The following is a 12171-nucleotide window of genomic DNA, read 5'->3' on the forward strand; positions in this document are numbered from 1 at the left end:
ATCTTTAAAAAGAAAGAAAAGAAAAGAGAAGAAAAGAGAAGAACCTCTCTTTCAAAGGTGGTGGCGTCGGTGTTGGCAACGGTGGTGCACACCTTTGATCCCAGCACTTGGGAAGCAGAGTCAGGCAGATCTCTGTGAGTTTGAGGCCAGCCTGGTCTACAGAGCGAGTTCCAGGATAGGCAGGTCACGCGCAGGGTACAGGCAGGCAAGGTGGCCAGTGCTGAGGGTGGGGTGAGGTACAGCAGCCTGGAGCTCACGTGGGTCCTGCCCCCAGACTGGATGCCCAACTGCACACACCCCCGACTCTGAGCAACAAGATATGTCAGAGGAAGAATGGTTCATTTTCCGGATTGAGTCTCCTCAAAAGACGTCCACGGCTCACGCTGAGCTGGAGGCCATGCTGATGTCTGTAATCTGTGCTCCCACCACAAGCCGTGTTGATGTCTGTGGTCTGTGCTGCCACCGGAGGCCACGTCGATGTCCATGATCCCAGCCACGGCAGAAACCATGTGGAAGTCCACTTTTGGTGCTGCAGCCTGCTGCTACGGGCAAGGAAGCTTCTTTTTCAGAGTTGTCAATGACTGCAGGCTCATAGCTAAGAATGAGAGACATTGAAGGTTTCTGTGACAACCTCCCCCTCCACTCCCTCCTCCCACAAAAAGAAATGGTCCAGACAGGAAGCTATTAAAGAGAGTCCTTAAAAAACTATTGTAAAGATGCTCAAGTGTAGTTCTTCACAGTCGATGGCTTCTGGCGGGGGGGTGGGGGGCGGAGTGGGGAAGGACTCAGTTTTCTTTAAGGGACTGGCTGCGGGAAGTTTGACCATGCTCCAATGAGTATATGGACTACAAATTGGACTTGGTGGGGGTTTTTTTGGGGGGAGGTAGGGGGATGCAAGGGTGTGAGGATGAACCTGGGAGGAACGAGAAGTGAGTGTGGTCAAGGTGCATTGTAAGAAATTCCCAAATAATAAAAATATTCTGTTGGGGGTGGGGAGGGGAGAAGCTCTTTCCTAGAGTCAAACAGGACAAGACGAGCACATGGACCACATGGGGGAGAGAGGGAAGGAGCGTACAGTGAGGTGGGCCTTCTGTCATTGTGGCCAGATCATGTGGGCAATAAATCCTCGTCACTGGCCCACAATCTAAAGCACCTGATGACGGGTTCATGACCTGAAAGTCTTAGGTGGGCTGAGAGACGCTGGACAGCAATGACTTGACTGGTAACAGCTGTGGGAGCTTCTGGCAAGGAGATCCACACCCCAAACCCTGGAGGACCTGCCACTCCCAGACCACGGGGAGCTGGTCTGCAGATGGAATCTCCCATCCCCACAGTTCCCCTTTTCCATCCTCTAAAACCACGCAGCCCCGCCGTGTGAGCGCAGCCCCCACTTCCACAGACTGTGGCTCCTCAGTGCTGATGAAAGAGCAGTTCTTTTCCAGACAGTCACGCCTCCTTTTATTTTCAGGTCTCCTCCACCAATCCCGATCTGTATCCAGCCCTCTCAGGTGATGACATCTTCCCCAGGAATATACGCCAGCACCATCTACAGCCGCCCCAAGAAACGTTGTCTAAGGGGACGTCCTGAGGAAAGCTAGCTGAGGAGCTTGCAATCTTTCGGAAGGAGTTGAGGCGGTGGTGGCAAAGTGGTAGAGCTCGCTTCCTCTTCAAAGGCCACCGGGAAGGGCAGAACTTCCGGCACGGGCACACAACTGAATCCAGCAGGTAGCTGATCCCTGTGAAAGGATCCACAGTCTGGTAAACAGCATCCAGGAGAGAGGGGACAAGAGAGTGGGGTCATGTCAAGGCAGCCCAAGGGAGGCTATTCCATGACTGGTGCTTTTAGAATCTGTCCTGCACAGAGAAAGCAGCCCTGGAGATCAGGGATCTGGGAACCCGGCAAACCGCCACGGAAGGTGGAGAGACACACAGCTCATCTCTCCCTCCCCATCTCTCTCTCCCCATAGGAAGGAGAAAGAAAGGGAAGAAAAGAGGACCAGGCAGAGTGTGGTGTGAGCCCTCAGGCCCTGGCGTCCTGCGTAGACCTGATGAGTCTAAGATGTCACAACAGTGAGCTGCAGAGGCTGCAGTTGCCACAAGGGGGCACCCTTGAATCTAGGATCAGGCACCTGCACACTCCTCCCCTTCAAAGAAAACAGCCTGGTCCTGACTGAGTTTGCTCTGGGGATCTCAGCCAAGGGCTGTTCTCTCTGTTCAGGAAGGGATCCTTGGGTTGAGAGGGCCACAATGCCTTCAGCTAACTCAACCAAGCTTAACTACCAAGACTGGTGGCCCTCATAGCCTGATCTGAAGACCTGACCTTCATGTCCCCCTAACCATGGCCTCAGGCTGCCCTGCCTACCCCACTGTAGCTGTCACTTATTCAGTGTTTGCAGAGCACCCGCCATGTGCCAGATGTTTTGCTAGATAAAAGGATCATTCAGTAAGCACATTAGAACAGCGCCTTCCCTCCAAGCCAGCTGTGGTGGTGCATGTCTATAACCCTGGCAATCAGGAGGCTGGGCAGCAAGTCGAGCAAGTGTGACTAGCAAGCCATTCTAGGCTAGGCAGCAGACTTTGTCTTAAACAAACAAACAAAAACCCGAAAACCAAGCGTAGAGTCACATGCCATAATCCCTAGCATTCAGGGGGGGAAATAAGAGGCCAGCTAGACAGGCCAAATCAGTGAGTTAGACCTACCTCCACATATAACGTGGAAAGTGGCTGAGGAGAGGCCCCTCTGACCTCCATAGGCGTGTGCTCACTCGTGTCCTCCTGCACCCCAGGACAATGATGCTCTGGGAACCTGGAAGAAAGAGCCTGGCCTATAAACACAGCTATTAAATATGCCTTCATGTCGGCTACCACCACACCGATGGTGTTGTCTTCCCTGGGACTGGACAGGCCCTGAGGAAGAACATGGTGTGGATAATGTCCAAGCTGTGGAACCCCAAGCACCTCCCTGAAGATGTGGAAGACGTAGGAGCTGTACTCCAGAGGACAATGACCGGTCTCCAGCCGGAGCTTCTGGATCTGTTTCTCATGTCTTCAAGGAGGAAGACAATTCCTTTTTCCCACTATATATGAAGACTGAAAAGGCTCTAAAGGAATTAGCAGCAAAGGGGCTGGTATGAGCACTAGGCTGGCCCAACTTCAGCAGTGGCTAAATTGCTCATCTACTCCATGTGGTCTCCCTGTGCCCAGATATCTTAGAGGTAGAATGGCACCTATGCCTGACTCAGGGCGACCTCATTGACTCCTGCCAAGCAGATGGCTTGGGGGGATGAATGGCAACTTTTGGGTTCTCCTGATGGTGCTTGGTACCACCGTAATGAGCCTGACCTGCTAAAGGAACCAGTCATCCTGGCACTCGCTGAAAGTGTGCTCCAGCTAAGATCTTGCTCAGGTGCCAGGTTCAGCAGAAAGTAATCTGAATTCCCCATTCCAGGCACTTTCTAGAGACTCAAGAAACTAGTCTGTGTCTTCATTGACGAGTCTCTCAGCCAACTCCTTTGTTGACCCTCAGACACAGAAGCAACAACTTCCCCAGTGCCACACGCTCTGTTACTACATGGAAGTAGGGACATGAATAGCCCCGACTTCTATGTGGAGAGTGGCATGGGGTCACAGAGCTATATGTGAGACTGCAGGAAGCCAGCCTGAGCAAGAGTGGGGTGGAGATGTACCCAACCTGAGGTAGTCAGGACTAGGATCTCTACCCCTGCCCTGGGCCTGGTGTCCTGGCACACGCAGCCCTGCACACACACACACACACACACACACACACACACACAGCTTTCAGGTAGCCACGTTAAGCCTCCTCTCCCCTTAGAAGGCTGTATCTGGCAAACACCTGAAATTCTCCTTATGCAAATGAGGCATCCCCAGTGCCCTGGCCCTGGCCAATGATGTACACTCACCCCGAAAGCCCCTACCCCCAAATGCTTAAGTAACCTTTGTTGCCCCTGTTAAATGAGTTGTCTCACTGAGGCTGTCTCCCCAGGGTCTGTTCTCATTGTGCTCACAGCCTCCTGAGATCTCTGCAGAGCCTGGCCGTTCTGCCTTGCTTCCCCTCTCAGGATCTACAATAGAACCATAGTGGGTGGGGAAGTGGAGCTTGAGTGGCAAACTGGAAGAACTGAGAGGCTGGGTGTTGGAGAGCAGCCTGAGTTACTGAAATAAAGAAGACATCAAACAAGGGCATGTTATCCAAGAAGGCCTCGGCCTTCTGGGTTTGTCTAGCTGGATGGGGCCACCTGTTTATTGTGGTTGGGTTCATGGCAAGAACTGGGTTTGGAGTGTGATGGCTAGTCTTAACGTCAACTTGACTTACAAGCTAGTGTTATCTGAAAGGAAGGAACCTTAATTGAGAAAAAGCCTCCATAAGCTCCAGCAGTGAGGTATTTTTTTTAACTAGTTATTGATGAAGAAGGGCCTAGCTCGTTCTGGGTCATTTCATCCCTGGGCTGGTAGTCTTGAGTTCTGTAAGAAAGCCTGCTGAGCAAGCCAGCGGAAGCAAACCAGTAAGCAGCACCCGTCTATGGCCTCTGCATTAGCTCCTGCCTCCAGGTTACCACCCTGTTTGGTTTGACTTCCTATCCCAACTTCCTTTAATGATGAACAGCGCTATAGAGGGTAAGCCTAATGTCCACCACCCGCCATTTGCCTTTATGGTGTTTTTGTCTCAGCAATGGAAACCCTAACTAAGACAGGGGAACCATGTGTTCAGTGTCAGATCTGTCAGCCCTGGGAAACAGGCGACTTGTTTGGCAGATCCCGCACTACTTTCCAGAATGAGGTCTGCATTAGGCTTTGGAGTAACCTTTAGGCCAGGCAGGTTCACAAAAAGAATCTAGATCGCCCAGGCACAAGAACAGCCGGATCAGCTTACAGATGATGGAGTCAGAAGGGAGAGTCGAATGACCGGGCAGCGGGGTTAAAGGGACTCAATTCCTGCTGTCACACAGATGGACCTCAGTTACAAAACAGTCAAGGCCACCGTCCAACGGCCACACCGAGTGCTGCTTCCGGGTTTGATGCGGAGGCTCTCTGCAGCTCTGCGCCTTCCCAGTTCCTCCTCCATAGAAATTCCAGGGCACCTCTTCTTACATGAGAGCCATGATGATCCAGGGCTGGGCAAACTGGCACAAAAACACTTTGGTTTGTCCAGATCCACTGGACCCAGGTCCCCAGCTCTCTTTTGTAGATTCATTTGCATGCAGTTTGCATTGCCCAGCAAGCCTTGGATTCCCTTCTAAAGTCCTAGTGCCCTTCTTCGTTCATATCCTTAAGATTCATATCCAAACTCCTTTACAGAATAAAGCATGGGACCAGCAAGATGGCGGCGGCGCTGACCTTCCGCCGGCTGCTAGCTCTCCCCAGGGCTGCACGAGGGTTCGGGGTGCAAGTGTCGCCGAGCGGGGAGAAGATCACGCACACCGGCCAGGTTTATGATGAAAAAGACTACAGGAGGATTCGGTTTGTAGATCGTCAGAAAGAGGTGAATGAGAACTTTGCCATTGATTTGATAGCAGAACAGCCAGTGAATGAGGTGGAGCATCGGATCATAGCCTGCGACGGAGGGGGTGGTGCCCTGGGCCACCCCAAGGTGTACATAAACTTGGACAAAGAAACAAAAACAGGCACCTGTGGCTACTGTGGCCTGCAATTCAAGCAGCACCATCACTAGTGTGGATTGTGTGTTGGTCCTCTGACACCTGTGGAGCATCTCCACGTTAGGTGTTTTGGTATGAGCTCACCACTCTGTGAATGGTGTCCCTTGTTATGAATAAAGGATGCTGCCACCATGGAAAAATAAAAAAATAAAAAAAAAAAAGCATGGGCTGCTTTCAAGAACTGAAGGACTTGCCTTGCTTCCCTGCTCCATCCCCTAGAACCTGGGAAGAGAGAGGACAAGACTCCCAGACTAAAAGAGGGCTGATGTGGTAGGGGAAACCCTAAGAAGGTAAATGTTAACCTCAAAGAGAAGAGGAGAAAGACCATGGACCCAAATCATCATGACCAAATTAAAGCAAGCTTTTTTTGTTGTGTACACTGGTTGTCTCCCTGTAAGGCAGGGTCTGAGAGGTCAGCATTGAATGTGAGGAAGACCAGGCTTTTATAGCTCAGGGCTAGGGGTTTCAAAATGGGGGGTTTGGTGGGCAAAACAGGAAGGAGCAGAACAGGTTAGTCCTGCACAGTCTCCCGAAGCAAAATCATGACTGCAAGGTGGGCATAAAAACAGTGTAGTCATAACAACAGGCAGTAATAACCAGGAAGTCATGAGTGGTGTGTAACCTTCTGGAACAAAGGTAGGGCTACAAGATGGTTATAGACAACTTTTTGAAACAAAGAGATGGTTGCTATTCCTGGAAAACTGGGTACAGAACCATTTGTAGTTAAGGTTACAGGTGGGGCACAGCCTAATCCTTGAGAGACAGAGGTTTAATGATGAACAGGAATGAGCCTAGTTTGTCTTTACTATAAGCTGGCTTTTAAGCCTAAGATGGAGGCAGGCTGGCTCTTCAAGAGGTAACTAGATCACACTCTTTGCTAAGTCACTTGCTCCAGAAGCCTCACCACTGGAAGAAGACACCTTCCAACGTTGTTTCCAAACCCTGTGTCAATCTCCCCAGGAGATCAGAAATATCCTCATGAAATCAACTTAATTTAATAAGTTCAACTTTGTAAAAAACTGCCCAAAAGTTTTCCTAAGTGGTTGCACCATTTTCCACAGCATATGTAATTGCTGGTTTTTGTTTTGTTTTGTTTTGTTTTGTTTTTCACCAAAGGCAAATAACATTTCCTTGACTGCCTGGGTGCAGGACCCTGGCTACATTCAGCCTGCATTCTTTCCTAACTGACTCCTCTCTCCTCTCCCACTCCTTCTCTCCTCATTTTGAAACAGTCTGGCTGCAAATCTCAAACTGGCCTTGAATGTCCTCAGCCTCCTGAACGCTGGGATTACAGGTACATGGCATGAATGGCCAGCTTCCTCTTCTTTTGTGAATCACAGCCCTAACCAGAGTAAGCCTTTGGTCCTCGCACAGCACAGCTAGCTGCTTCCCAGCTGATGCTGATTGCATGCAGAGTCATCCTTGGAAGTCACCCTGCATTTCAGAGCTGACAAAGCCCTTTCCCAGGCCTGCCTTTGTCTCCCCTAGGCAGAGACAACCCATGTCCATGTTTCCTTCTGAGGAAACACACGCTTCATAGTCATTTGCTCCCTCTGCAGACTGCAAGTGCTCTAGTGCCATTTAATTTCTCCCAGCTATTTTCACAAGTCCCCAACTTGTCTCACATGGGCTCAGCACAGGTTCTCTCCTAGGAAACCAAGGTCTTACAAGGCATGCAGAGGCGGCACCACACCAAGGACCCTGGCGGTTTAGCCTGAGCCATTTATCTTCCTGAAGTCACCAACCCCAGGCCACAGTAAGTCTGTTTCTCCTACATAAACAGAGGAGGGCTGTAACTGAGTGTGTAAAGTTGCTGCAAATGCCTTTCCTTTCTCCCGAGACTTGCCCTAGGCTGACAGATGACCCTGGGAGGCTGTCCTTCCCAACTTATCCCTAACAAGTTACTGATTGAGATAGGGGTATAATGAGGACAGCAATGTGGCCTGTTCACACTTTCAAGTTCCTCATGAGACTGAGCTAACATTAGAGTTCAGCTGGGATCCCAGCCTGGCCTGCTCCATTCTTCCCTTCTGGGCGCCCCTAAACACTGCTTTGGCAAGTCATTTGTCCCAGAAGGCTCCTCACAGCCTCTTATTCTGGAAAAAAACATACCTTCCTGCTTTGTTCCCAAACTCTGTGTCAACTTTGCTTTGTCCCCAGAAGATCATAAAGATCCCCATGAAATTGGCTTCTGCCTACAGCCCCTGTCTGCAAGACTGGGGTACTGAGGGTTCATGGGACCAGGTTGGAACCTGGACAGCCCCTCCTTAACCCTTCGCTACTCTCTTCTTGTCTTACTTTATCTCTCTCCCAGGAACATACCCATCAGCTACCACATTTCCCTTTTCCCCATGCAGATCTGCCTTCCTACTGTAACCATATTCTGTTTAGCAGATTCACCTGACCCTTGAAACAGTCCTGCTGTATCAGTGTCTCTGTTCCCCTACATCAGTGTTCTTGCCCTGATACATCAGTGCTCCTGCCCCACTGCACCGGTGCTCCTGTCTGCTGTATCAGTGTCCCTCCTCTAATGAGAAAGCCAGTTTACCTAAACTGCTAAAGCTTAAGCTGCTTGCAAGGCCTGTCCAACCACAGGTTGTTTTGTTCTGTTCAGTTGTTTGTTGGAAACAGAATCTTACTCTGTAGCCTTGACTGGCCCAGAAATCTCTATAAACCAGGCTAGACTCAAACTCACAGAGATCCAAGTGCCTCAGTCTCCCGGTGCTGGGATTAGGACCTGTGTGACCACACCCAGCCTCAATCACAGCTTTTATTCTGAGGGGAGTTCCCAGCATCAACTCAGGCCTCACAGACTCTAACTCTGCCCTTGGAGAAACTGCGTCTCTGAGCGGGAAGACAGTTTGCCCAGGACACAGGCCCCGTGGCAACAGAAGCAGGATATGACCTGCATTTGCTGCTTCCCAAGTTCTTTGCCCAGTCTACATCCTGTGATCATCCCCGAAACTCCTCTAGGCTTACAGCGGCAGGCTCTGGGAGGGACCAATCCCTTTGGTCCTCAAGTCCACAGATTACAGATTTCCTGGCTGCCAGCCATTAGTTCCTTCCTCTGCTCTGGCACGTGATTGTGGGATCTTGTCCAGTTAGAATGAGCTTGGGCAGAGGTATATTTAAATCCCAGTCGGACCTACACATGTGTCATCAATGCATATATACACACAGAGCCTTATTAGAACCTGTTTGCCTGTGTCTTCTTAAACAACTAACATGGCAGGCTCGTGGGGCACCATGGAAGTTGAACTTGTATGAGTTAGCACTTCAATTCCCCCAACACACAGAAGCCTAGGACAACAACTATTTAGCCCCCTAGTTATGCAGGCCAGCAGTCAGGGCTGGGCAGTTGGTCTCAGCTGGATTTTCTTATATATATATATATGCAATCAGCAGCATACAGATTAACCTCTCTGGTGTACCTGACGGCCTGAATACAATAAAGACCTACCTCTCCCCCAGCGACAGGGGGTTCTCCAGTATAATGAAGGTCTTCAGACAGAACTTGAAGCTCTTTCTTAGTCTCCAGATGGTCCGCTTATTTTGCACATTGTGTGTGTGTGTGTGTGTGTGTGTATGATTTTTGTGAGCCAGTTGCTTAAAATAGTTCTCGTTCACCTGCAAATCCTGTTGGTTCTGTTTCTCCGGTGCACCCTGCCCTAGCCCAGATCCAAGGGGTGGATACAGTCTACCTCCTTGATGAGGCAGTTGGCAAAGTCACATTGCAAAGGGCAGGGACATACCTTCGCCAGGGATGGAGCCAACACGAGCTGGAGAATGGAGAGGGTGTGAGCAGAGTTTGGAACCTGGAACCTCTGGCATCTGATTTTGAGCATTAGTGCTCTGCTGTCTGGTCAAGGGAATTTTTAGCAATGCCTGTTCTCCACTGGGTTCCCACGCTTCTGTGAAAAGGAAGGGACTCTCCAGCTGGATTTGGGAGGACAGGGCTCTCCTCCCCACCTATCTACCCCGCCCCCCTCTGCCTTAGATTCCCGAGATCTCTGCCATCTTCTACCACTCATCTCAAATCCCAGTGGAGAATTTCTAAAAGCTGCACTAATTCTCTTGAAAAAAATCTTATGCATTCTGAGAGAGGTTTAGGCTGATCCTTCATGAATCCCCAAAATAGTTGGCAAAATGGGTGGGGCATCCTAGGCCTCCCAGAAGTGAGCTCTGAATTCACAACAGTGGAGTGGCTTGTGCCTGATACAGAACACACAGAACCTTCAGTGCTGAGACCTGTGATGTCTGTATCCGGCTATATAGTTTGGTCCGGGTCCCAAATAAGCTAGATGAGGGGTACAACTCAGACCTGCACGGCATCCTGGGTCCTCCATGCTCCCTCTATTAGCGCTGCTTTTGCCCACCATACCCTCCTCCGGTTGTTTAACCAGCTGGCTACCTCCAAGATCCCGGCTCTGCTTGGGCTCCTCATTACCCTCCTGTCTGGGCTCTATGAGTCTGACAGGAGCAGTTGTCCTTGCCCTGGTTCAAAAGCTGCAGGCTTCCCCTCCCCCGCCTGTTGGCCTCTGAGAAGCTGTAGTGACTGGATGGTGGTTAGCAGTACATCGGAAACCTGAGGCAAGTGTGAGTAGAGTCAACCTACAAGACAGCAAGAGCAGATTCCAGAAGACTCACAGCCAGTCTAATGCGTAGTAAAGGCCCCGGGACCCACAGACTTCAAGTTTCATCTCTCCATATATCACAAACCCACCCCGAGTGGCTAACTCAGTTTCGCTTCTCACTTTCCTCCTGTGTTGTCTATGAAAAAGATCTAGAAGAGGTTCCATACCCTGCCCCCATCTCTTTGGTACCTTATAACTTCAGGGAGCCCCAGCTGTCTTCTATTTACAAATCTCCAAGTCCCCACTTGGAGGGTTTTTCCCCTGAGTTTCAGAAGGCTACAAAGCAGGCTTGAAGAACCAGAGGATGAACGGCGCCTTGAATGAGCCTCCATCTATAGCGCAAACCCTTTGTCTAACAAGATTACCCTGGTGCAGTCCAGTTTCTTAAGTCATCCACGATAAAAGCTGGCTTGGCAAGGCACCCTGTATGGGCTCTTTCCTCCATCTTACAAAACTAGCACTTAGAGCCTTATTTGAGTGTCTGCTTCTAGTGGTTCATAAAGATGATACCCAGCCCTGTCAGACACAAGCAGCCTGTGTTCAGGTCAGTTGCTGGGGCTACCAGCAGGTGTCAGAGCCCAGGGCTAGGAGAGAGGCTGCCAAACCCCATAAGGGAAAATGAGAGGGCCAGGCAGAAGTGGCACACGCCTTTAATCCCAGCAGAGACGAGACGGATCTATGAGTTCAAGGTCAGCCTGGTCTGTAGAGTGAGTTCCAGGACTGCCAGGCTACAAAGAAAAACCCTGTCTTGAAAAACCAAAAAAAAAAAAAAATAGAAAAAGAAAGAAGGAAGGAAGGGAGGGAGGGAGGGAGGGAGGGAGGGAGGATAAAAACACGAGAAGCCTCTGGCAGGGCTTCTCCTGCTGCTCCAGAACAGCAGCCAAGGCCTGAAAATGAGGACAGAGAGGTATGATTCCCGAATTCTCGAACGAGCAGTAAGCGAGTCACTGACAGCCTGGCGGCTGACTGTTCACTTCCGGAAAGCATGGAGACCTGTTCCTCCACCCATTCTGCCTGAAGAGAGGTCAGAGATAGGGTGAGGGCGGCTGTCTGTAATGAAGATGTCACCTGGACTGGTGGGACTTCCCTTTCTGAGCAAGGGACTGACTGGGAGTTCGAAGCTCACTGCAGGACTGTTTAATGTGTTTGCTTGGAGATCCCCCCTATATCTACTTTAGGCGTCATGTCTGACGTACGTGGTTATCTTTGTCCAGCCCATTTTATCTCTCTGACTCATCCCTTACTCTCCAGGAGGACAATCAGCAGAACTCCATTCCAGCTTTTGGAGCTCCTCCCTCAGTCCCCTGCCTACTCCAGTGCTTAGGCAGGTCTTAGGGGGGTATGGTCTAGTGGCAGAGTGCTTGCCTAGGCTGAGCAAGGCAGTGGGTTTGAACCCCAGCACCACCCCAAGAAAAGTAAAACTGAGAAGGAATGATAGGCAACTGCCATCCCAGGTGCTTGGGAAGCTGAGGCAGGGGGCTTGCTTACCTCAGGAGTTCAAGACCAGTCTGGGCAACGTAGAGAGACCCTGTCTCAAATAAGTAAGTATTTCAAATTCAGCTTGGCAAACTCGAGCTCACGGATCAGCTGTTGCTGCCTGTGGCTTGTTTTGTGTGATTTCTGAGCTAAGAATGGTTTTGACTTTTTATTTTTAGACAAACCAAAACTACCTACGTGGCAGATACTCGCCAAAGCCAGTTATAAAGTCTATTTCACATCTGACTGAAGGGGACATCCTCCCTACCCCCTACACTGTTCAGACCTGATACCTTAAGCCTGTGCCCAGAACAGCTCCACACTCCTACCTCTGCCAGTCAGTGATCTAACATTCCAGACCTCGATTCGGATAGCGTGCGCACAGC

At 50.4% G+C, this 12171-nt stretch overlaps 1 protein-coding gene and 1 long non-coding RNA gene across 2 annotated transcripts; one reads left to right on the forward strand and one right to left on the reverse strand.

The window, feature by feature from the left end:
• Positions 1-1419: 1419 nt before the first annotated feature.
• On the reverse strand, positions 1420-11918 carry LOC132649089 (uncharacterized). Its single transcript, XR_009587520.1, has 3 exons — positions 11798-11918; positions 2701-2806; positions 1420-1736 (listed from the first exon to the last, which is right to left on the reverse strand). It is a non-coding gene; the product is annotated as an uncharacterized LOC132649089 (long non-coding RNA).
• On the forward strand, positions 5329-5833 carry LOC110559628 (NADH dehydrogenase [ubiquinone] iron-sulfur protein 6, mitochondrial). The gene has a single exon (XM_021655152.2). The coding sequence runs from the start codon at positions 5339-5341 to the stop codon at positions 5687-5689; it is 351 nt and encodes a 116-aa protein (XP_021510827.1). The 5' UTR covers positions 5329-5338; the 3' UTR covers positions 5690-5833.
• Positions 11919-12171: the final 253 nt, after the last annotated feature.

This window comes from Meriones unguiculatus, chromosome 18 (assembly GCF_030254825.1).
Source record: "Meriones unguiculatus strain TT.TT164.6M chromosome 18, Bangor_MerUng_6.1, whole genome shotgun sequence".
Classification (NCBI taxonomy): domain Eukaryota; kingdom Metazoa; phylum Chordata; class Mammalia; order Rodentia; family Muridae; genus Meriones; species Meriones unguiculatus.

Coding starts and splice junctions, on each gene's coding strand:
- LOC110559628 (XM_021655152.2), top strand. CDS start 5,339: ATGGCGGCGGCGCTGACCTTCCGCCGGCTGCTAGCTCTCCCCAGGGCT.